Raw genomic sequence first — 25976 nt, 5'->3', positions numbered from 1 at the left:
TGTGTAAATCCTGTCCCTCAGGTTTCCCTCCAACAGCTTGTCCACCACCGGTGTCAGGCTCACTGATCTATAATTCCCTGGCTTGTCCTTACAGCCCTTCTTAAAGAGTGGCACCACGTTAGCTAACTTCCAGTTTTCTGGAACCTCACTTGTGACTATTGATGATGCAAATATCTTAACAAGGGGCCCAGCAATCACTTCCCTCGCTTCCCACAGAGTTCTAGGGTACACCTGATCAAGTCCCAGGGACTTATCCACCTTTATGCATTTCAAGACACTTCTTCCTCTGCAATATGGGCACTTTTCACGATGCCACCATCTATTTCCCCACATTCTTTGTCTTCCATGTCCTTCTCCACAGTAAACATTGATGCAAAATACTCGTTTAGTATCTCCCCCATCTCCTGCGGCTCCACACAAAGGTTGCCTTGTTGATCTTTGAGGGGCCCTATTTGCTCAATAGCTACACTTTTGTCCTTAATGTATTTGTAAAAACCTTTTGGATTCTCCTTAACCCTATTTGCCAAAGCTATCTCATGTCCCCTTTTTGCCCTCCTGATTTACCTCTTAAGTATACTCCTACTGCCTTTATATTCTTCTAAGGCTTCACACAGTCGCTCCTGTCTGTACCTGACATATGCTTCCTTCTTTTTCTTAACCAAACCCTCAATTTCTCTCATCATCCCAGCATTCACTATACCTACCAGACTTTCCTTTCACCCTAACAGGAATATACTTTCTCTGGATTCGCATTACCTCATTCCTGAAGGCTTCCCATTTTCCAACTGTCCCCTTACCTGCAAACATCTGCACCCAATCAGCTGTTGAAAGTTCTTGCCTAACACCATCAAAATTAGCCTTGGTCCAATTTTGAACCTCAACTTTTAGATCCAGTCTATCCTTTTCCATCACTATTTTAAAACTAATAGCATTATGATTGCTGGCCCCAAAGTGCTCTCCCACTGACACTTCAGTCACCTGTCCTGCCTTATTTCCCAAGATTAGGTCAAGTTTTGCACCTTTTCTAATAGAACATCTGCATACTAAATCAGAACGTTTTCTTGTACACACTTACCAAATTCATCTCCATCTAAATCCTTAACACTATGGCAGTCCCAGTCTATGTTTGGGAAGTTAAAATCCCCCACCATAACCACCCTAGTATTCTCACAGATAGCTGAGATCTCCTTACACATCTTCTCAAAGACAGCCCAGCAGTCTTAGTTGGGTTTGAAGCCCAGTGAAAGGAGGGTGAACAGGATTTAAGTTACTCCATCACTCATCACACTTTAACAAGTGTTTAACTTTAATGTTTTATCCAGTTGTTCCATTTTCGTCAAGTGCCTTCTCTCAGGGAGTGAAGGGACTTAAATCTGTCCCTGTGCTTAGCCACTGTGTACATTCCTGGGTCCAAATCTGTTACTGTGGTCAATTGCTGAAAATGTGTTGCTGGAAAAGCGCAGCAGGTCAGGCAGCATCCAAGGAGCAGGAGAATCGACGTTTCGGGCATGAGCCCTTCTTCAGGAATGAGGAAAGTGTGCCAAGCAGGCTAAGATAAAATGCAGGGAGGAGGGACTTGGGGGATGGGCGTTGGAAATGTGATAGGTGGAAGCCCTCCGCTTCTTTCTTTCCCGCCGTACCAACCAGTACCCTTCCACTGACACCCTCTTTCGACTGATTGAACTGGTCCTCACTCTGAACAACTTCTCTTTCCAATCCTCCCACTTCCTCCAAACCAAAGGAGTAGCCATCGGCACCCACATGGACCCCAGCTATGCCTGCCTCTTCGTAAGATATGTGGTACAGTCCATCTTCCGCAGCTACACTGGCACCACCCCCCACCTTTTCCTCCGCTACATCGATGACTGTATCGGCGCTGCCTCGTGCTCCCACGAGGAGGTTGAACAGTTCATCCACTTTACCAACACCTTCCACCCCGACCTCAAAATCCTTCCACCTATCGCATTTCCAACGCCCCTCCCCCAAGTCCCTCCTCCATGCATTTTATCTTAGCCTGCTTGGCACACTTTCCTCATTCCTGAAGAAGGGCTCATGCCCGAAACGTCGATTCTCCTGTTTCTTGGATGCCGCCTGACCTGCTGTGCTTTTCCAGTAACACATTTTCAGCTCTGATCTCCAGCATCTGCAGTCCTCACTTTCTCCTACTGTGGTCAATTGTCAAGGGAAGTAAAACACCTTCTTATGGAATACAGGGAAAAGAGACAACATGTCTAGCAGATCTGAAACTCCTTAGACCTCTCTGCTTCTATACTGTGTTGGAGTGGTACAGTGGTTAGCACTTCTGCCTCACAGCACCAAGGTCCCTGGTTCAATTCCAGCCTCAGGTGACTGTCTGTGTGGAGTTTGCACATCCTTCCTGTGGGTTTTATCCCACTGTCCAAAAACGTGCAGGTCAGGTGAACTGGCTATGCTAAATTGCCCATAGTGTTAGCATTAATCAGAGGGAAATAGGTCTGGGTGAGTTACTCTTTGGAGGGTCACTGTTGACTTGTTGGGCCAAAGGGCCTGTTTCCACACTGTAAGGAGCCTAATCCAATCTCATCATTCCTCCTTTAAGATGTTCCGTAAAACCTATCCTCTTTGATCAAGGTTCTGATCTCCTGACTGAATATCACCGTGGCCTCAATACCTCAGTTCCTGTGAAGCTGCTGGGATGTTTACTTTATGAGAGCTGCTCAGCAAATATAAATTGTTGGTGCTTTATTAAATAGTTTGTGTTCTACTGTTTCTGGGTGAGTACTGGGGGATCGTTGACAGAGTGTGTAAGGGAATGGCAATATCTGCATGAAAACATCTGACAGCGAAGCAGACTTTGAATATCATGGAATACTGACCCATTAGCAGGTGAAGGGGAAAGGATCTGCTAATTTCCTCAGAACCCGCTTAAATATATGTGAGAAAATCCAATGGAACATTCATCCCTCAAACTGCAGAGATCAATATCTGACAGCAACATCAAAACTTGTATTTCCTGAGCACCTTTGACATACCAACATGTCACTGAGCACTTCAAAGGAATGTTATCAAATAAAATGTGACTCTGAGCCACCTAAGGAGACTTAGGGTGGAAGACTAAAAGATTTTTGTCAAAGAGACAGGTTTTAATGATCTTAAAGGCAGACATGAAGAGAGGTCTAATGATTGGGAATTAGACAATTTTAGGTTTCTGCAGCAGTGATGGAGTGATTACATTCAGGAGTGTGCAAGAGGCTCGAATTAGATGAGTGTAGATATTTCAAAGAACTATAAGGGATGGAAGTGATTACTGAACAGGGGGGAGGGTATTCTTTGCATAGGGAACATCACATCCATCTCAGACTTGGCTGCTTCATCCACAAGCAACCCTTGCTTCATGTTTCCAGTCTTTACACCTCACTTTCAATGTTGTTTTTAATTGCTCTTGGATTGTGGGTATGGCTGGCATTATTGCCCTAATTATCCTTGAACAGAGTTGTTTTCTTGACCATTGAGAGGTTGACCACATGGATCTGGATCACATGCTTGCTGGTATGGGTGAGAATGGCAAATTTACCCTGAAAAGGAACTTTGTGAACCCAATATCTTGTTAAGACAACCTAGTAGTTTTATGACCATTATTAAGAAGTGTAGCATTTCATTCAAATGTTTTCTAACTAAATTAATTGAATTTATTGAATGTTAAATGAAATTATCCCATGAATAATTCTAATCCAATTCCTCTCTCTGAAAAATGGTTGGATCTATGTTATACCATTCTCGGCATTATCCTTTATTTACCTGGAAGAACAGCATCTTATTTTTCGCTTGGGAACTCAACAGCCTTCTGGATTCAATATCGAGTTCAACAATTTTAGGGTTTGAGGAACCTTCTGCCATGTCCTTACCCCAACCTTGACACACCAGGCCTTGTAAACCAGCTCTGGTGAAGAGTCATCTAGACTGGAAACGTTAGCTTGCTCTCTCTCCAGATACCGCCCCAGCTGCTGGGATCTCCATCATTGTTTGTTTTCAGGTCTTGGTATCACCTGGTTTGCACTAGACAGACCCATTGTTAGCCACCAACAGTCCACACTAGCAGCCATTCATTCTCCTAGGCTGACCATTATCCATTCCTTTGTTTTTCCAACTGCCCTTCTCTCTGTCTTTGGGCTCCATGTCCAGGTATTATTTACTCCTTACCCTCTACCTCACACCTTATCTCCTACATAAAAAATGTCTTTCTAGCTACCATCAGTTCTGAAGAAGGGTCACCAAACCTGAAACGTTAACTCTGACTTCTCTCCACAGATACTGCCAGGTCTGCTGAGATTTTCCAGCAATTTCAGTCTTTAATCTTTCACTTACTGGCCGGATTTCAGCACTTTTGACATTGGGTGGGTGAGATTAAAATGAGTCTCAGATATGATTGCAGCCTGATGGACTGGCTTGGTCCATTGCCCTTACTTTGCCGTGAATATCCTCCTTCGTGCAGCTGTGAGATGGGCACTTTGTAGCTCTTCTCTCAATCTGTTCCAAATGAAACGTCTGCAGCAAACAAAAGGAATAAGGTCAGCTAAGGAGAGGTCTCAGTTTGTGTGAAATCTGGTGCCCTGCTGTCAATTTCACTGGTATTCTGAAATCAGCTTCTTTTTGACTGAACGTCTGTTCAAATGAATTAGCAAATAACTTAATATAAAATTTTACATTAACCATTGCAATTATATGCATACAAAACAAAGCAATAAACACAGAATGAGGCTATTCAGTTAATCAAATCTGCTCCACCATTCAATGAAATCTTCTCATCCAACGCCACTTTCTTGCACTATCCATTGGTGTTTTTAAGATGTGGAAATCTGATGATCTCAGTTTTGAATATACTCACTAACCAAGTTTCTACAACTCCCTGCAGCAGAGAATTCTACATAATTAGTGAAGGCAAGTGGAAGGTTTGAGTTGTCAGGACACCTTTTTCACTCAAGCGGATGAGGTTGAGAGGTGACTTATGGGGTTTTATAAAATAGTGAGGAATATACATAAGGGGAATGGCAGGTGTCTTTGCCCTAGGATGGGGCATTTCAAGATTAGGGGGTGTATTTTTAAGGTGAGAGGAGGAAGATTTAAAAAAGACACAAGGGGCAATTTGTTTTGACACAGAGAGTTGTAGGAATGAACTTCCAGTGGAAGTGATGGATGCAGGTACAGTTACAATGTTTAAAAGACATTTGGATAAGTTCATGAATAAGAAATGTTTGGAGGGATGTGGACCAAGTGCAGGCAGTTGGGACTAGTTTAGTTTGGGATTATGGTCGTCATGGACTGGTTGGACCGACGATCTGTACTGTACAGCTCAATGACTCACAGTTCTAAATGGTTCACCCCTGATTGTATCATTACTTTTTAAACAGTTTACTTTGAATTAAGAAATGCGCCGTGAAATATTTAAGAGCCCTTTTTTAATATATATGATTTGGAGATGCCAGTGCTGGACTGGGGCGTACAAAGTTAAAAATCACACAACACCAGGTTATAGTCCAACAGGTTTAATTGGAAGCACTAGCTTTCGGAGCACTGCTCCTTCATCCACCTAATAAAGGAGCGGTGCTCTGAAAGCTGGTGTGTTTCCAATTAAACCTGTTGGACTATAACCTAGTGTTGTGTGATTTTTAACTTTGTTAATATAGCTAAACATGGGGCTAACCACAAAAAATATATTAAAATATTTATACTGAGTGCCTAATCCAATCATAGGGAGTCAAAGGTTATTGGGACAGATAGAAATGTGGAATTTACAACAAACAGATCAGCTGTGATCTCATTGATTCACAGTACAGGCTAGAAGGGCTGAATGGTCTACACCTGCTCTCCATATTTCACATTAATCTGTGCGTATTTTAAGTAGCTGGAGACTTGAAAAAGTGAAACAAAACCACTATTGGGAGCTTATTTTAAAACTGAAATTGAATATTTACGAGCAATTGAAAGTGCTAATTCGAGCCACCTCAAAGAATCACAAATGAGCATAATTGAACCTTGCTGTGATGATTAATTTGATCTGGGGTGTGGAAGCTTTTTGTGGGTGGGACCACCTTCCAGAGCAATGCTTTAACATTAGTGCAAAAGAATTAGGATACTGAATTTGCATCGGATGCAATTAGTATTTAAAATTCAACAGCCTTTGGTTCTGCTTTGAATGGCTTTAGGTGAATTACTGGAAACACAACCAATGCATTAAGCTGAAGATCTGGTTAGGAACATGAGACTGGGATATCATAGCAATTACAGAAACATGGCTCAGGGATGGGCAGGACTGGCAGCTTAATGTTCTAGGATACAAATGCTACAGGAAGGAGAGAAAGGGAGGCAAGAGAGGAGGGGGAGTGGCGTTTTTGTTAAAGGATAGCATTACAGCTGTGACTGAGGGAGGATATTCCCAGAAATATATCCAGGGAAGTTATTTGGGTGAAACTGAGAAATACGAAAGGAATCACCACCTTATTGGGATTATATTATAGACCCCCCAATAGTGAGAGGGAAATTGAGAAACAAATTTGTAAGGAGATCTCAGCTATCTGTAAGAATAATAGGGCAGTTATGGTAGGGGATTTTAACTTTCCAAACATAGACTGGGACTGCCATAGTGTTAAAGGTTTATATGGAGAGGAATTTCTTATGTGGTACAAGACAATCTTCTGATTCAGTATGTGGATGAAGGAACTAGAGAAGGTGCAAAACTTGACCTACTCTTGGGAAATAAGGCAGGGCAGGTGACTGAGGTGTCAGTGGGGGAGCACTTTGGAGCCAGCGACCATAATATTATTCATTTTAAAATAGTGATGGAAAAGGATAAACCAGATCTAAAAGTTGAAGTTCTAAATTGGAGAAAGGCCAATTTTGACGGTATTAGGCAAGAACTTTCGAAAGCTGATTGGAGGCAGATGATCGCAGGTAAAGGGACGGTTGGAAAATGGGAAGCCTTCAGAAATGAGATAACAAGAATCCAGAGAAAGTATATTCCTGTCAGGGTGAAAGGAAAGGCTGGTAGGCATAGGGAATGCTGGATGACTAAAGAAATTGAGGGTTTGGTTAAGAAAAAGAAGGAAGCATATGTCAGGTATAGACAGGATAGATCGAGTGAATCCTTAGAAGAGTATAAAGGAAATAGGAGTATACTTAAGAGGGAAACCAGGAGGGCAAAAAGGGGACAAATAGAATTTAAGGAGAATCCAAAGGGTTTTTACAAATATATTAAGAACAAGTGGGTAACTAGGGAGAGAATAGGGCCCCTCAAAGATCAGCAAGGCAGCCTTTGTGTGGAGCCGCAGAAAATGGGGGAGATATTAAATGAATATTTTGCAACAGTATTTACTGTGGAAAAGGATATGGAAGATATAGACTGTAGGGAAATAGATGGTGACATCTTACAAAATGTCCAGATTACAGAGGAGGAAGTGCTGGATGTCTTGAAACGGTTAAAGGTGGATAAATTCCCAGATGTACCCGTGACCTCTGTGGGAAGCTAGAGAATTGATTGCTTGGCCTCTTGCTGAGATATTTCTATCATCGATAGTCACAGGTGAGGTGCCGGAAGACTGGAGGTTGGCAAACATGATGCCACTGTTTAAGAAGGGCAGTAAGGACAAGCCAGGGAACTATAGATCAGTGAGCCTGATGTCAGTAGTGGACAAGTTGTTGGAGGGAATCCTGAGGGACAGGAGGTACATGTATTTGGAAAGGCAAGGACTGATTAGGGATCGTCAACATGATTTTGTGTGTGGGAAACCATGTCTCACAAACTTGATTGAGTTTTTTGAAGAAATAACAAAGAGGACTGATGAGGGCAGAGCAGGCAGAGCAGTAGATGTGATCTATATGGACTTCAGTGAGATGTTCGACAAGGTTCTCCATGAGAGACTGATTAGCAAGGTTAAATCTCATAGAATACAGGGGGAACTAGCCATTTGGATACAGAACTAGCACAAAGGTAGAAGACAGAGGGTGGTGGTGGAGGGTGGTTTTTCAGACTGGAGGCCTGTGACCAATGGAGTGCCACAAGGATCGGTGCTCGGTCCTCTACGTTTTGTCATTTACATAAATGATTTGGATGCGAGTATAAGAGGTAAGTTAGTAAGTTTGCAGATGACACCAAAATTGGAGGTGTAGTGGACAGCGAAGAAGGTTACCTCAGATTACAATGGGATCTTGATCAGACGGGCCAATGAGAAGTGGCAGATGGAGTTTAATTCAGATAAATGTGAGGTGCTGCATTTTGGGAAATCAAATCTTAGCAGGACTTATACACTTAATGGTAAGGTCCTAGGGAGTGTTGCTGAACAAAGAGACCTTGGAGTGCAGATTCATAGCTCCTTGAAAGTAGAGTCGCAGGTAGATAGGATAGTGAAGAAGGCATTTGGTATGCTTTCCTTTATTGGTTAGAGTACTGAGTACAGGAGTTGGGAGGTCATGTTGCAGCTGTACAGGACATTGGTTAGGCCACTGTTGGAATACTGCGTGCAATTCTGGTCTCCTGCCTATCAGAAAGATGTTGTGAAACTCAAAAGGGTTCAGAAAAGATTTATAAGGATGTTGCCAGGGTTGGAGGATTTGAGCTATAGGGAGAGGCTAAACAAGCTGGGGCTGTTTTCCCTGGAGCGTCGGAGTCTAAGGGGGGACCTTATAGAGGTTTACAAAATTATGAGGGGCATGGATAGGGTAAATAGGCAAAGTCTTTTCCCTGGGGTGGGGGAGTCCAGAACTAGAGGGCATAGTTTTATGGTGAGAGGGGAAAGATATAAGAGAGACCTAAGGGGCAACATTTTCACACAGAGGGTGGTACGTGTATGGAATGAACTGCCAGAGGAAGTGGTGGAGGCTGGTACAATTGCAATATTTAAGAGGCATTTGGATGGGTATATAAATAGGAAAGGTTTGGAGGGATATGGGCCGGGTGCTGGCAGATGGGAGTAGATTGGGTTGAGATATCTGGTCAGATGGACAGGATGGACCGAAGAGTCTGTTTCCATGCTGCACATCTGTATGAATCTATGACTCTATCTTCCTGAGTCTTTTCAAGTAGTTTTGTATATGTGTTTGTGTGTGCGCTTGTGTGTGTGTGCACATGTGTTTGTATGCGTGTGTGTGTATATATGTGTGGATGTGTCTGTGTGGGTCTGTGAAGGTGTGTGTGTGTGGGCGTTCAGTGTTTGTTTAATATATAATTTGTGTATGTATGTGTGTTAAATGCATGCATATTTTGAGTGTATTATGGTTCAGGGTGTGCTGTCGTGTACATGTTTAGTGTGTGAGATCAGTATGCAGGTGTTTTGTATGCCTGTGTTCAATGTATGTTTGTGTTCAGTTTTTGCATGTGCACATGTTTTGTGTATCTATGTATATATTGTGTGTACATTGTGTGGGTGGGTTGTGTATCTGTGATTCAACATCTGCTCAGAGTGTGTCTGTCTATGCAGTGTATTCAGTGCTGGTTTAGACTGTGTTATTCATAGCACCAGACCTCACTCATTACCTACACAGGGATATTCCAGTAAGTGTAAAACATTGGAACTAGGAGGAACAATTACTTTGAAATACTGAGGTTAATTGTAGCCTCTTCTATCTGACTTATTAACTGAGTGACGACAGATGATTAAACCTGGTCTGGTACTTTTCTGCTCTGTCTAGCTTCCTAACAACTTGTCTGCTGCACCGAACGGCAACATAATTTAAGGAAAAAGATTGAATTTAATTTCTTGAAGATATGATATTCCGAAATTTCTTTGTAATTTCCAGAACATTCAAGCCGTAAACAAACTCCTAAAGTTACTTCTTGCAGCTGCAAAGATCAGCAGAGAGCAAAGAACTCCTTTCACACAATGAGATCTCAGCCCAGCTCCCAACACCCCACTCTGAACCTATTTGGCAGCTTCCATATCCAGTACTGGAGTTATCGTGTCATAGGGTGGTACAGCACAGAAACAAGCTCTTTGGTCCAACACGTGCATGCCGACCAGATATCCCCAATTAATAAAGCCCCATTTGCCAGCACTTGGCACATATCCACAGCTGAATCATTGTGTGGGTGGCACTTACTCAAACTCCACTTTAGTGGAGTTTCTTTAACCATTGATTGGAAATGAGCACGGTGGCACAGTGGTTAGCACTGCTGCCTCACAGCGCCTGAGACCCAGGTTCAATTCCCGACTCAAGCGACAGACTGTGTGGAGTTTGCACGTTCTCCCCGTGTGTGCGTGTGTTTCCTCTGGGTGCTCCGGTTTCCTCCCACAGTCCAAAGATGTGTGGGTCAGGTGAATTGGCCATGCTAAATTGTCCGTAGTGTTAGGTAAGGGTAAATGTAGGGGTATGCGTGGGTTGTGCTTCGGTGGGTCAGTGTGGATTTGATGGGCCGAAGGGTCTGTTTCCACACTGTAAGTAATCTAATCTAAGTCTTCTGGCTTTATGACTGAACTCCAAAATAGATCGGGCCAATGGGTGAATTGGCTCTGATACCCCCAAACTGCATGGGAAGACCCACACACAGCTGGATGGAGGTGGGGGGCGGGTCCATCAGGGGAAAGTCACAACCTCCCCTCTACCCCCGAACACAATGGAAGGTTGCGGTGCATTGTGGGAAAGGTTGTGGGGAAAGCTGGGAGTAGGTAGGGAGGGACAGAGAGAGAGAGAGAGAGACAGGAAGGGGGTGGGGAGGGAGGAGAGATGGCGAGTGAGAGAGAGAGTGTGTGATGAGAGAGGGGGAAGGGTGGGGGTGTAGAGAAGAAAGGGGAGAAGGAGAGGAAGCAGATGGGGAGTGAGAGGAAGTGGGTGGGGAGGGAGGAGAATGCGAGAGAGAGGGACCGTGTTGAGAGAGGGAGGAGGGGAAGGCACAGGGGAGTGGGGAAGGGGAGAAAGGGAAGACGAAGGGGAGGGAGAGAGAAAAGAAGGAGGTGGGGAGGGAGGCAAGAAGGCCAGTGAAAGGGTGGTGAGAGAACAGGGGAGGTGAGAGGGTGAAAGGGGAGAAGGAGGAGAAGGAAAGGGATGGTGAGAGAGAGAAAGGGGGTAGGGAGGGAGGAGAGAGGGCAAGTCGGGGGGTGTAGAGGGGAAAGGGGAAGGGAAGAGAATGGGAGGGAGGGGGCGAAGAGAAGAGGGGGAGGGGGAGGGGGAAGGAGGGTAGGGGATGGGAGAAGGACAGCAGGGAAGAGAGATGGAGGGGATGGGGGGGAGAGAGAGCTGGAGAGGGAGGGAAGGATAGGGAGGCGGAGGGGGGAGAGGGATGGTGGTGTCCTGGGTGTGAGGCTGCAGAATGAGAGAGAGAACAGATGTAGGCAGGTGTTTGAGGGGGTAGCGTCAGAGGAGCTGCAAGTGAGGAGGGGGGCAGGAAGAGGAGGATAAAGGGACTGGAAAGGTGGGAGGAAGACAGGGAAGGGGACAGAGAGGCAGCTAAACAGAGACGTTGGTCCACAAATAGTGAAAACTGTCTGAAAGGGGAGAGTGGAGCTACAAAGGGTGAGTGTGGTTTAAACATTTTCATCAAAGAAATGCTCACCTAATTGGTACCAGAAATACTGAGGTCATGAATACCCATGGGTAAAGGTGGAGTGTCTGGAATCAATGCTGCAGGGAGTTTGGGAGCTATTATATGGGAGTAAATGGAGTGGATGATATTGTAAAGGCTATTCTGTCAATTGTAGAAATTAATGTGACACAGTTTTATTTAATTAAGATTTGCATTTATATGTTGTCACACCTCAAAGTATCTTAGACATTGTGAATTATCTGAAATATAGTGAATGTATCAGAGACAAAATGTGACCACTATTTGCAGTGATCTCACCAGCGTGAAAGATGTGATGGCTTTTTGTGCATAGAGGTGTGTCAGTTATCTTTTCAAAAAATATATTGCTAACTTATGCTGTTGTCTTGTGCCAACTTAAATACACTCTAACCCAGAAGTTAATGATTTCCTTGTCTACATGGAGTAGTGATAATTATTGGGATATTGATCTTTTTTCTAATTCTGCTTCTGTGTGACTCAAAATCCTTGACAAATCCCTGACACAACAGAAATACAGAAGGTACTGTTACCAGATGGCTCCATCACCTCAGTAATTAATAAGTCTGAGAAAAGAGCCCCCAAAAACCATAAAGTAGCCCCCAAAAATTAAGAAAATTTCAAGGAGAGCCCTCAAAATAAGTTTTGAACCCTGTCAGGTTAAGGTCAAGGTGCAGTCACCATGTCCCACTGTCTTATTAGAGAGACAATTGGTTGTGAGTTCAACTTGAGGATCACCCCACATCAGGCATGGAGTAATGGTGAGAAGGTGCTGATCATGGTGGTCCCAGCCAGTGTAAGAACTGAATGTGTGCTATTGCCATTATTCCGCATCACAAACCTACCGTCCAGCCATATCAGATAACCACCCACCCTTGTCAGAGGACATACAGTCAACTAAAGTAACAGCCTTTCAGTGAGCAGCAACAAAGGAGCTTTTAGTTTGGTGACTAAACCAGACACCAGGCCGTGTACTCAGAGATGCGCAGATCAACTGGCATGTCTTCTCGAACATCTTCAACCTCTCCCTGCAGCAGGCCACTGTCCCTGCCTGTTTCAAGAGGGCCAACATCATCCCTGTGCCTAAGAAGGCTCATGCAGCATGTCTCAATGACTACCGCCCAGTGGCCCTAACTTCGATGGTCATGAGGTGCTTTGAGAGGCTGGTCATGGCATTAATCGACTCCAGCCTCCCCACTACTCTTGACCTACTCTAATTTGCCTATCGAACCAACAGTTCCACATCAGATGCCATATCACTTGCCCTTCACTTCTCCCTAGAACATCTTGACACCAAGAAGAGCTACATAAGAATCCTACTCATTGATGACAGTTCAGCCTTCAACACTATTATCCTCTTGAGACTGATTACTAAACTTAGTGATCTCGGACTAAGCCCCAGTCTCTGCAACTGGATCCTCGGTTTCCTGACTCTCAGGCCACAATCAGGGGTGCGTACTCAGCCCTCTACTGTACTCACTGTATACCCATGACTGCGCCGCCAAATACCAGACTAATGCCATTTACAAGTTTACTGATGACACCATCATAGGCGGTCAAATCTCGGATGGCAATGAAACAGACTACAGATGGGAGGTGAAAGACCTGGATAAATGGTGCACTGAGAACAACCTAGCTCTCAATGCCGGCAAAACCAAAGAATTTGTTATTGACTTTTGGCAGGATGTTACTCATGCCCCTCTACACATTAACAGCACAGAGGGTGGAACAAGTGGACAGTGTCAAGCTCCTTGGAGTGGTCATCCACAACAAGCTTTCTTGGACTCTTTTATGTAGACCGCACTAGTTACAAATGCCCAGCAACATCTCTTCTCCTGCAGGCAGCTGAGGAAATTCGGCATGATGGCGAATACACTTGCCAACTTTTATAGGTGCACCATCGAAAGTATTCTGTCTGGATGTATCACTACCTGGTACGGCAACTGTACCATTTAAGATCAGAGACAGTTACAGAGAGTGGTGATCTCGGCCCGGCCAATCACAAAGGCCAACCTCCCATCTATAGGATCCATCTACCAGGCCCACTGTCAGGGAAAGGGCACCAGCATTCTCAAAGATCCATCCCACCCTGGCAATGCTTTTCTACAACCTCTACCATCAGGGAGAAGGTACAGAAGCCTGAACATAAGCACCAGCCGGTTTCGAAACAGTTTCTACCTTACTGTTGTTAGAATACTGAATGGACTCAAAAACCCATAACATTTGCCTGTGCCTGTGTTTTTGTTTTGCTGCTGTTTACCTATCTATGCTACTTAACTCCGTGGTCTGCCTGTATTGCTCGCAAGACAAAGCTTTTCACTGTGCCTCGGTACATGTGACAATAAATTCAATTAATTCATTCAATTCATTCCTGCAGTGAGACACTACCATCAGGATTCGGAGGCTGATGCAGGAGGCAGGAGAGTTGATCCTCTGTCCTGTTCCCAGGGTACTCCTCTGCCCTTGCCAGTTCAGGAAACTGAAGATAATGAAGTCCGTGATGACCCCAATCAGCTCGTTACCTTGTGGGAGCTGGTAGCTCTGCTGGGCCAGAGCACCCTCTGGTGAAAATGGCCAGAACTGTTAGCGAGTCACCATAGACATCGAACACAGTATTTTTGAACTCCCAAAAACCCATCCAATGGGGACCCAAATATCCTGTTGATACTGACCAATTCACTGCCACAGAAGTCCATGGAGGCCAGGTCATTGAATATATTTAAGACAGAGATAGATAGGTTCTTCATTGTAAAGGGGATCAAGGGTTACGGGGAGAAAGTGGAGAATGGGGTTGAGAAATTTTTCAGCCATGATTGAAAAGCAGAGCAGGCTGACTGGCCTAATTTCTGCTCCCGTGTCTTATGGTCTTATGGACCAGCCAAGTGTGTAAAGTAAAAGCGAAACTTGAATTTATGTAACACCTCTCACAACCTTGGGCAGCCCAAAGCACTTTTCAGGCCATGACGTCCCTTTGACATGCCATTGTTGTTGTAATGTGAGTGAGGAAAGGCAATGGAATCCATGCATCAGGAAAAGTTGGCCCCTACAGGAGGGATGGGACGGTGGGATGGGAAGGCAGAGACAATGCGTAATAGCTTCCAATGAGATGGCCAGTTTGTAGACTATGATGGCAAGAATCAAGAGAAGAAAAAATCAGAATTCAGATGGGGATTCTACCCTGAAATACAAACCTGCTGCAGCTTCTGTTTCTGATGCAGGCCTGCTGTCACTTGCTGCATTTTCTGCTTTTGACACTGAAGAAAATTTCTTTCTGAAAGGCAGGCGATGTGTTGACAACCCAGCACTGGACCAAGCAGTGAGTTTGCTCTTTGGCTGGCCTCCATTTTGAAGCTCCTTACCTTGTGCTGCTTAATGACTTTGTTGAGTCTCTTCTCTTGGTCGAGTCGTGACTGCGTTCGCTCCAGGGACTCTCGAATCAGGTTGTTCTCCTCAATCTGTCGCTGTAGCTGCTCCTGCAAGCTCTCCACATTGGCTTGGCACTTGTGTCGAGTGACCTCTGACCGTCTGCTGACACCAAAGCGACAGGAGGGAAATGTAAGGAGTCTGGAGGTTAGCTGTTTGGAGAAGCTTTCCTTCTTATTCCAATTGGGAAACAACTTTGGACCTTCTTTCACCCAATGCCTGCACAAGTCATGGACAAGGCTGAGAAAGGGAGCAAATGGAGTGTGAGGTAAGTTAGAAAGAGGAGGTGAGGTAACACCAAGCTTGGCTTTTGAAGTCTGGTGGCCCTGTTATAGGAAGGATATTATAAAGCTGCAGCGGGTTCGGAAGCGATTTCCCAGGATGGTGCCAGGCATGGCAGGTTTGACTTAGAAGGAGAGACTGGATGGATTGGGACTTTTTTCACTGGAGCATAGGAGGTTGAGGGGTGACCTTATGGAGGTTTATAAAACCATGAGGGGAGTGGATAGGGTGAATGGCAGGTGTCTTTTCCCTCGGGTGGGGCATTTTAAGACTAGTTGGCATATTTTTAGGGTCAGCGGAGAAAGACTTTAAAAAGGTGAGGGCTAACAACAGCGAGTTTTTTGTGGAATGAACTTTCAATGGAAGTGGTGGATGCAGGTAGAATTACAAGATTTAAAAGATATTTGGATAAGTTCATGAATAAGAAATGTTTGTAGGGATATGGGCCAAGCGCAGGCAGGTGGGACTAGTTTAGTTTGGGATTATGGTCAGTATAGATTGGTTGGACCGAAGAGTCTGTTTCCATGCTGTATGACTCTATGATTATATAAGGAATAATTATATTGGGAGCTTGCAAATGAGGTTGCATTTCATCCAAGTTAGCACAGCCTGGGAATTGCTTCTGAGCCTTCACCATTAGCCATGGCACAGAAAAATATTTCAATTCCATTAGTGACTCCTCAGATACTGAAGCAGTCTGAGTGTGTCAGTTATAAGGCCTGGACAACATTAAAACTTGGGCTGATTAGTAGTTTGTAACACTCAAGTGCCAGGCAATGAGCATCTTCAACAAGAACTAATCCAACTATCGCTCCTTCACATTCAATTACAATAACGTGAGTGCGTTTTCCCACGTCTAACATCCTGTGGTCATTAGGTTTTTGTGCTATAGCGCATGTTCCGTCAGCACAGTTTAACTATAACGTGATTGACGAATTGTGGATGCTGTTTGGATAATGTGAACTTTCTATTGAATGGGTACAGCAATTTTCTACAGTGCAATATTCTATAGTGGTTTTCCATAGCGCGACTTTCTATAGTGCAAGGTTACAGATGAACACAACTGTTGTGTTACAGCAGAACGACCTGTACTGACCAGAAACTGAACATATATAATTTCCTGCTGATAGTCAATGGCTTAATCATCACTTAATGTCCCACTGTTAACATCTTGGTGGGGAATGTCACTATTGATCAGAAACTGAACAGGATCAGCCCTATAAATATGGATTGCTGTGAATAATTGTTTCCAGGGTGTACAGGGCTGTGTTCGAGCACAGCACTGTTTGGGATCTTAGTTGGCATCTTCCTGTGATCAAAATAACCCAGAGAAAACACAGAAGTGTTAACATGGGGGTTGTGAAGGGTCGAAGTGATCTCGGGTCAGGTGTTGGAGGGGAAATGGGGATCCAAAAGATTGAAAGGACTTTTTTTATTCACTCGCGGGATATCACTGGGTGGGCCAGCATTTATTATCGACTCTTAGTTGCTCTTGTGAAGGTGGTGGTAAGCTGCCTTCTGGACCCGCTACAGTCCACCTACTGTAGGTTGACCCACCGGGCCCTTAGGGAGGGAATTCCAGCATTTTGACCCGGTGACAGTGGAGGAACAGTGATTTATTTCCAAGTCAGAAGGTGGGTTGGTGGGGGGGGGGGGGGGGGGGGGGGGGGGGGGGGGAGAGGTGAATGGTTTGGAGAGAAAATTGCAAGTGACAGCATTCTCATGTATATCATGCATTTGTCCTTCTTGATGCAAGCTGTTAAAGGTTTGGGAGGTGTTGGCTGAGGATCTATGGATTTTCTGCAGCGTATCTTGTAGGTAGTACACACTGCTGCTACTGAGCATCGGTGGATGTGGTACCAATCAAGTGGGCCACTTTGGCCCAGATGGTGTCAAACTTCTTCAGCATTGTTGGAGCTGCACCCATCGGGGCAAGTGAATTCCATCACACTCCTGATAAAGTGAAGTTGCAGGTAGGTAGGATAGTGAAGAAGGTAATTGTTTTGCTTTCCTTTATTGGTCAGTAAGTTGAGTATAGGAGTTGGGAGGTCATGTTTCAGCTGTACAGGACATTGGTTAGGCCACTTTTGGAATATTGTGTGCAATTCTGGTCTCCCTGAGACAGGAAGGATGTTTTGAAATTTGAAAAGGTTCAGAAAAGATTTACAAGGATGTTGCCAGGGTTGGAGGATTTGAGCTGATCAGGCTGGGGCTGTTTTCCCTGGAGTGTCGGAGGCTGAAGAGTGACCTTAAAGAGGTTTATAAAATCATGAGGGGCATGGATAGGATAAATAAACAAGGTCTTTTCCCTGGTGTAGGAGAGTCCAGAACTAGAGGGCATAGGTTAATAGTGAAAAGGGAATAATGTAAAAGGGCCCTAAGGGGCAACCTTTTCATGCAGAGTGTGGTACGTGTATGGAATGAGCTGCCAGAGGAGGTGGTGGAGGCTGGTACAATTGCTACATTTAAAAGGCACCTGGATGGATATATGGCTAGGAACAGTTTCAAGGGGAAAGGGCCAAGTGTCGGCAAATGGGACGAGATTGGGTTGGGATATCTGGTCGGCATGGATGAGTTGGACCAAACCATCTGTTTCCATGTTGTACTCTATGACTCTATTTGTGCCTTGCAGATAGTGGACAGGCTTCGGAGAGTTAGGAGGTGAGTCACTCCCCTCAACATTCCTCGCCTCTGACCTGCTCTTGTGGACACTATGATTATCTGGCAAGTCCAGCTGAATTTCTAGTCAATGGTAACCCCAAGGATGTTGACAGTTCGTTGAGCGGCGATGGTCATTGCTCAGTATTTGTTTGGTTTGAATGTTACTCTGTGTTTTTCTGGTAATTACAAGGATGGTGGTAGATTAACATTGAGGATTAAGGGAAGCAACTGTGTTTCATTTGGCCCATAAGCAGTGGTGGAAAAGCACCCGCCGACTGGATCTGACAAATTGGTCATCAAAAGATATATTGACAAAATACCATTAAAAACGCTGTTAGTTGAACAGAAAGATGCAGCAATTCACTAGGAGTGAATGAAAATGAGCAAAAGGCAGAAAACAATGAGTAACTGCTGGATAATTTAACTTTTGGGGACTAGTGCAGTAGATGGGAGCCAATGATTGGGATGCTGGGGCACGGAATTGTGTCAATTAATTTTTACAATTACATTTGTTGGTGATACCAAAGTTGAACTGCAGAAACTCAGAGATTTCAAACAACACGAAGATACATTTTATATTGTTAGTAAAATGCCGTAAAGTGCTTCTTAGGAGCATTATCGAATATAATTTGCAGAGAATTGGGGGGGGGGAGGTGAGGTTGAGATGTTAGGACAACTGACTGAAAAGCTTGACTACAAAGATTGGTTTCAAGGAATATCTTAGAAGAGGAGAGAGTGGAAGAAAGATGTAGGGAGAGTGTTCCAGAGCTTCAGGCCTTGGTATGGCTACCAGTGTAGAACAACTGAAACGGAGGATTATCATGAATAGGCAGGATTAGACAGTTGCAAAGATTGTGGGGCTGGAGGAGATTACAGAGAAAGGAAAAGGTGAGGACATTGAGGTACTGGAAATCAAGGATAAGAATTTTTAAATCGAGGCTTTGCTTAACAGAATACCAATGTCTATCAGCGATCCCCCAAGTGATGATGATGAAAAGGTTGATACAGAGAAGGTCAATGTTAGATAAAATGGTGCTGAATGGCCACTTCTGCACCCAAGAGATTCTATGATTCTATGATACTGCATGTAGGAAGGAAAAATAAGCCGCATATGCATTTGGTGAAAAGTGAAATTGAAAAGATACCTGGCATCCCAGAAGACTTGACTCTAAACGTGTTATTGCAGCACAACAACCAACAAAGACAATGAAATATGGTTAAACAGTGAAATACAAATGCAAAAAGGTGATGGTGAAAATGTGCATTGCGCTGGTTAGACAGACCTCCAGCTTGGTTGCCAAGCCACAGGGAGACATTCAAACATGAGAAGCAGTGCAGAGAAGCAAGTATTCGCTTAGATTCTTCCACCTACCTGAGCTGCTGCAGGTCATTCTCGTATTCCCCCAGCAATTCATCTTTCCTCTGTAGCTGACCCTTCAGCTGAGTAATTCGGCTGTTCACCAGCTCCAGGTTCCTATGCCGCACTTTCCCAAGCTTCACCATCTCATCCCGTGGAATATGCTTCAAGGAGAGGGACCCCGAAAGTTCCTTCACACTGAGCAGGCTGGAAAGAGCCTTTACCAGGTCCAGATACTACATGATGGGAAAGAGAAAGGCAAGAAATGGACCAGCATGTCTAGGAACACAAATGACAAAGAATCTAACGCACAGGTTCGCAAAGTAATCAAATAGACTGACTATTTCTTGTCATAGCCCTCAAAAGATTTGGAATGCAAAGAGAAGGGAGTGATGATTTTGCTGTATCATACAGAGTTTGCCTAGTAGAAAACACTGGCCTTGGAAGAGATAACACAACAGACCCCGCAGAATGGCACTAAAATCTTTAATTATAAGGAAGGGTCAGTAAATGTCATGGGTATTCCCATGCACTTCAAAACTTGGCAGATAGGTAAAGATGAAGGAATTTGACAGGTTAAATATGGAGAGGCTGTGGCTTCTAGTGGGGAATCTAGGACAAAAGCATAATCCTAAAGTTAGAAAGAGGCCATTCAAGAAGCACGTTTTCACACACACAAAGGATAGATAAATAAATAGATTCCCTACAGTATGGAAACAGGCCCTTTGGCCCAACAAGTCCGATCGTCGAAATTCTCTGCCCAGTTGTTGTTGCAGGGGGCCAATTGAAATATTAATGGTGGAAAGTGAGTTGTTTTGGTTAAGTAGAAGTGTCAAGGGAAACAGATCTCAGGTGAGTAAATGGAGTTGAAATTCAGGGTAAATAGGATTTTGTAGAATGGCAAAGCAGGCTTGAGGGGCCTAATGGCCTTCTCCTGTACACCATTACCACAATGTCAGTGGGATACAGCCACAACCAATGTGAAGGCTATCTTAACTAAATATTCCAGAGAATCCAGCAGCAATTCAGGTGAGGGTGAAAAAATAGACCAGAGTTGAGCAGTAACAATATGAGAATTGGATCCATGTTTTCAAATTTTGTTTGATTCTTTTTTAGATCATTAAGGAAGTACAGGTAACTTCTTCACAGATAATTAACCATCCGGGGAAGGCCAATGGTGGGACGGACAGGAGCAGGCTTAATAGGGCGACACGGTGGCTCAGTAGTTAGCACTGCTGCCTCACAGCACTTGGGACCCAGCTTTGATTCCAGCCTTGGGTGATTGTCTGTGTGGAGTTCGCATGTTCTCCCAGTATCTGTGTGGGTTTGCTCTAGGTGCTCCAGTTTTCTCCCACAAACCAAAGATGCACCAGTTAGGTGAAATGGCCATGCTAAATTGCCCACAATGTTCAGGGATGTGTAGGTTCGGGGCACTAGTCAGTTGAAATGTAGAGTAGTAGGGGAATGCGTCTGGGTGGAATACTCTTTGGAGAGTCGGTATGGACTTGTTGGGCCAAATGGCCTGTTTCCATACAGTAGGATTCTATGATGCTCATGAAAAGTCTTCTCCCATTCTTCCAGTCAGAAATGCTCTGAATTTAAGAAAGAAGTTTAAGGGCATTTTTCCTCAGACCTTGTGTGAAAATGTAATTTGTAGAATCATTGGATATTCATGATGATATCCATACAACCCTGTCACGGTGGATGCTGCAAGACGTGTCAGATTGTGAACATAGATACCACTATTATGCGTGGGAACACCTCCCACCTTGTACATGGCAGGTACTCATGTGACTCAGCCAACGTTGTCTATTTTATACGTTGCAGGCAAGGATGCCCAGAGGCATGGTACATTGGGGAAACAGAGCAAAGGCTACGACAACAGATGAATGGGCACTGCACAACAATCAACAGACAGGAGGGTTCCCTCCCAGTTGGAGAACTTTTCAGTGGTCCAGGACATTCAGCCTCAGACCTTCGAGTGACCATCCTCCAAGGTGGACTTCCGGACAGGCAGCAGAGGAAAGTGGCCGAGCAGAGGCTGATAGCTAAGTTCAGTACCCATAGGGAGGGGCTCAACCGGGACCTTGGGTTCATGTTACATTACAGGTGATCACCATTGCACTACACACACACACAGATATTCCTACACACACACACTTTCACATACACACGGACACAGGTACACACAGACGCGCACACAGACACCCACACACACCCTTATAGACACACACACTCCCACACTCACACATGCACCCCCTCACAGACACTCTGTACTCACTACGCACACACACACTTTCTCACACTCACAACCCCCACCCCAGACAGACACACACACACAGACAGACAAAGACCCACATGCACACATATATTTTGTGGGGTGAATTTGTATTGCAGAGTTACATTGCACTTTGCTCAAAAACTGCATACATTTATGTAGAACTCTGAGCTCAAAAACTGCATGAAGTTATGTAAAACTCTGTTATCTCACTTTTTGGATTAGAAACAATCTAAACACCAGGTCATAGACAGAGAACACAGGGGGCTAACACCTTCAACATATTGCCTAGCTATCACCATTGTTAGCAGTTAACCTGCGAATGCAACTTTAAAAAGAAGGGTTTTGTGATTTACACATGAAAGAAGTGAAACTATCACTGTATTCTAACAGATGAAAGGCTTAACAGACAATCAATTTTTCAATGTATAATTTCAGTTACATCACACTGCAAATTTTTGCTATAAATTCTGTGTTACGATCGAGCCCTCCACAATCACCTGAGGAAGGAGCGTCGCTCCGAAAGCTAGTGTGCTTCCAATTAAACCTGTTGGACTATAACCTGGCGTTGTGTGATTTTTAACTTTGTTGAAAATTGTTTTTGTAAATTTGGGAGGTTTTCTTGTTCCATGCTGTGGACAGCAGCTGTGATGTGGTTTGTGCATGGATTCTCTGTTTTCATGTCCTGTATCTTTTGGCTTAGTTGCTAATTATAACTAACGCAATGATTTTGCAATGGGCAAGACAAGGAGACAGAATTATTTCGGACAGTGTGGGGACTGAATCCACTTTGTGGCTGTTATTTTACAATACAATCTAACCCATTGAGTTTCACACCCCTCCTCTCACCCATGTAGAGACTACAGGCATAATTGTAAGGCAATATTCACTATCATACTCTGTAGAGTAAATGCTGAACCTTCTTTCCAGAACTGGGGTCTACATACCGTCCTCTCACTGAGGTCCAGGGCCTCAGACATTTCCAAACGTGCTGTCCTATCGATGGAGGCTTCAGAAATGCAGAAAGAATCCTTTTGCTTCTATAATCGAGAAAACAGGCTATTACAATTGTGCACTTTACATTAAATTACACAGACTTTAAAACAGAGAAACGGAACATTCAGCTGAAATGGGCTGCAGCAGTTTTTATACAGCACACACCTACCTTACTTCATTCAATTATAACATCATTTCCTTCTATTTCCTTTCTCTCTCATGTGCTTACCTAACTTCCTCCTTGATACACCCTTGCTATTTCCCCCAGTTCCCCAATGTGGTGGAGGGTTCCACATCTCTCATCTACCCCTGGATAAAAATTCTCCTGAATTTCACACTGGGCTTGTCCGTGATTGTCTTAAATGCACAACCCTGATGTGCCTTTGAAGATGTTTTAAGAAGTTGAGAGACATCAAGTGCCTCCATGATGGAACTGAGCACAAACGGTCTTTCAGACTGATCTGAAAGCAAAAATGGCCAATGCAGACAGAAAGTGCTAGAAGAACTCAGCAGTCCAAAAGCTGCAGGTTAGGTGGATTGGCCATGTTAAATTGCTCATAGTGTTCAGGGGTGTGCTGGCTCGGTGGGCAAATATAATGTAGGGTGATGGGTCTGGGTGGGATGCTCTTCAGAGAGTCAGTATAGACCAGTTGGGCCAAATGGCCTGTTTCCCCACTGTTGGGATTCTATGAGGTCTGGCAGCATGTGTTGAGAGAGAGAGAGAAAAACAGTATTACTGCTTTGAGTCCAATAACTTTTCTTTGGAACTGAAGAAGAATCATATTAGACTCGAAACACTAAATTCTGTTTCTCGCTCTCTTTCTCCACAGGTGCTGACAGACCTGCTGAGTTTTTTTTAGATTACTTACAGTGTGGAAACAGGCCCTTCGGCCCAACAAGTTCACATCAACCCGCCGAAGCACAACCCACGCATACCCCTAATCTAACACTAGGGGCAATTTAGCATGGCCAATTCACCTGACCCACACATCTTAGGACTATGGGAGGAAACCCACGCAGACACAGGGAGAATGTGCAAACTCCACACAGTCAGTCACCTGAGTCGGGAATTGAACCCGGATCTCAGGCGCTGTGAGACAGCAGTGCTAACCACTGTGCCACCGTGCCACCCACAAGTTTCTCCAGCACTTTCTGTTTTTATTTCATAAACTCACCTCAGATGCAACTTCTGCAATCTGACCAGTTACCAGTCTCAGTCATACTGCCAAACGTTGTCTTAGACTCTAAGGTTTGCATCAGGTTGCGGCCTGCCAGGGATTTCAGCAGATGTTCAGCACAAAAAGCAGAGTGTGACTGAAGCAGCCAGAGCAAGAAGTGCCAGGCCTCAGGTTTAACATCAGGTGTCTGGTTCATCACCCGATTGGATCTGTGATTGTGAGGTCTCCATTTACCGTGAGAAATCCTGGGTGAGGAAGGTCCCTTGGGCCCTCCAATGTTTGCCTGTGAACATCAGACAGCATTGAGCTGAAAGTTAGTGACAAGAACAGCACTTGTGACCCATCCTGAAATACTCTTGCACTGAGTGACTGACTAGGGCATTACTGAGTGTAGTTACCAGTCAGTTATATTATTGTAGGCTGAACCAAGTAGGGAAGGACAAATTTTCTTTCCTAAAGGGCTTTAATAGATTTGATGGGTAAGACAATCAATATCAGATTCATTATTAAAATTAGCTGTCAATCCCAGATTCCTATTACATGAATGCATTCCCACCAGCATCCATGATGGGATTTGAACCTATACCTCCAGGGCTGTTCAGAGTTTCTGTAGCAGTGACACTAGCCCTAGGCCACCATTGCCCATGGGATGGAATGCTTTCTGTGCTTTAATTGTCTATCTACTCACTGTAGCAGCTCTAACCATGAGGCGGTACCACAGGATGACTGGGCATAGACCAGCAATGAGTCACTGTATGCAGAACAGGGAGGGAGCATTACCAGGGCAGATCTAATTGAAAATCAGACCATTTTAATCTCTGTTCTGGGAGGATTCAACAAAAGAGCCATTGCATAAGTCCGCAGAATGAATTGTTAGAGAATTCTACAGCAGGAAGTGCCACAGAGCAAGTAATTTAACAAACTAGTAAATATAAATAAATGCAAGGTCTAAAATTGCACTGTTTTGACAAACAACTCATATCAGATTTGTGAACTGACACGTCCTGCCATTGAGGAGCACTTTGTTAGATCAGTATTGATCCAGTGGTTGCAGCCACAGTGCAGGCAAGCAGCTCACCATGGGATAAGAAAGCCTGTGGTCCAGGCATTTTGTCCTCATCCCCCAAACCGTTTAACTTGTGTGAATTTGGACTGAGAGTGCCAGTTATCCCTGTTTTCTCCCCAGTTGTGAGTTTAAGTCCCACTGCAGAGGGCAGTCACGTGCCCAGGTTAACACCCACCCGACTGCAGCTCTGAGAGAATGCTGCACTGTTGGTGGGAATAACAGCTATTATTTAACTGGTGAAAAACTGCAGCACGATGCTGTACAGTGGGACCTGAGTGTTCTTGTGAATGAATTACAAAAAGGTAGTTTGCAGGTGCAGCAGGTAATTAAGAAGACAAATGGAATTTTGTCCTTCATTGCCAAAGGGATGGAGTTTAAAAACAGCGAGGTTATACTGCAGCTGTATAGGGTACTGGTGAGGCCACACCTAGAGTACTGTTTTGGTCTCCTTACTTGACAAAGGGTGTACTGGCACTAGAGGGGGGTGCTGAGGAGTTTCACTAGGTTAATTCTGGAGTTGAGAGGGTTAGCTTATGAGGAGAGATTGAGTAGACTGGGACTATACTCATTGGAACTTAGAAGAATGAGAGGGGATCTTAAGATATAAAATTATTTGGGAATAGATAAGACCGAAGCAGGGAGATTGTTTCCACTGGGGGGTGAAACTAGAATTAGCAGGGCATAGCCTCAAAAAAAGGGGGAGATTTCAGACTGAGTTGGAGAAACTTCTTCACCGAAGGAGTTGTGAATCTGTCAAATTCCCTGCTCAGTGAAGACTACCTTGTTGAATGTTTTTAAGACAAAGATCTTTGAACAGTAAAGTAATTAAGGGTTCTGGTGAGCGGGTGGGTATGTGGAGCTGAGTCAATGAAAGGATCGGTCATGATCTTATTGAATGGTGGAGCAGGATCGAAGGGCCAGATGGCCAACTCCTGTTCCTATTCCTTAAGACCTTACATTGCCTATCAGACAAAACATTAAACTGTGACACTGGTAACTTGCACCAGTAATTCTGGTATTAAAGAAGCCAGGAGAAAGTGAGGACCACAGATGCTGGAGATCAGGGTTGAGAGTATGGTGCTGGAAAAGCACAGCAGGTCGGGCAGTATCTGAGGAGCAGGAGAATCATGCATAACACCTTCACTAGGAATGGGCTATGCCTGAAACGTCAATTCTCCTGTTCCTCAGATGCTGCCTGACCTGCTGTGCTT

General features: G+C 44.4%; 1 protein-coding gene across 7 annotated transcripts in view; it reads right to left on the bottom strand.

Moving 5' to 3' along the window:
- fhad1 (forkhead-associated (FHA) phosphopeptide binding domain 1) overlaps nt 1–25976 on the bottom strand; it is a 158268-nt gene that overhangs the window by 8647 nt on the left and 123645 nt on the right. For 5 of the 7 annotated variants that reach the window (XM_060852109.1, XM_060852107.1, XM_060852112.1 and 2 more), the window contains 4 exons: nt 22473–22565; nt 19263–19483; nt 14884–15052; nt 4444–4524 (listed from right to left, as the gene is read on the bottom strand). In XM_060852109.1, coding sequence (XP_060708092.1) covers nt 4444–4524; nt 14884–15052; nt 19263–19483; nt 22473–22565 — 564 coding nt within the window. The remainder of the gene's footprint in view (nt 1–4443; nt 4525–14883; nt 15053–19262; nt 19484–22472; nt 22566–25976) is intronic. The other 2 variants (XM_060852110.1, XM_060852114.1) reach the window with 2 other exon arrangements.

Source organism: Hemiscyllium ocellatum, chromosome 37 (assembly GCF_020745735.1).
Source record: "Hemiscyllium ocellatum isolate sHemOce1 chromosome 37, sHemOce1.pat.X.cur, whole genome shotgun sequence".
NCBI classification, from domain to species: Eukaryota; Metazoa; Chordata; class Chondrichthyes; order Orectolobiformes; family Hemiscylliidae; genus Hemiscyllium; species Hemiscyllium ocellatum.
The sequence above is the reverse complement of the archived record's forward strand: the minus strand, read 5'-3'. Positions and strand labels throughout refer to the sequence as shown.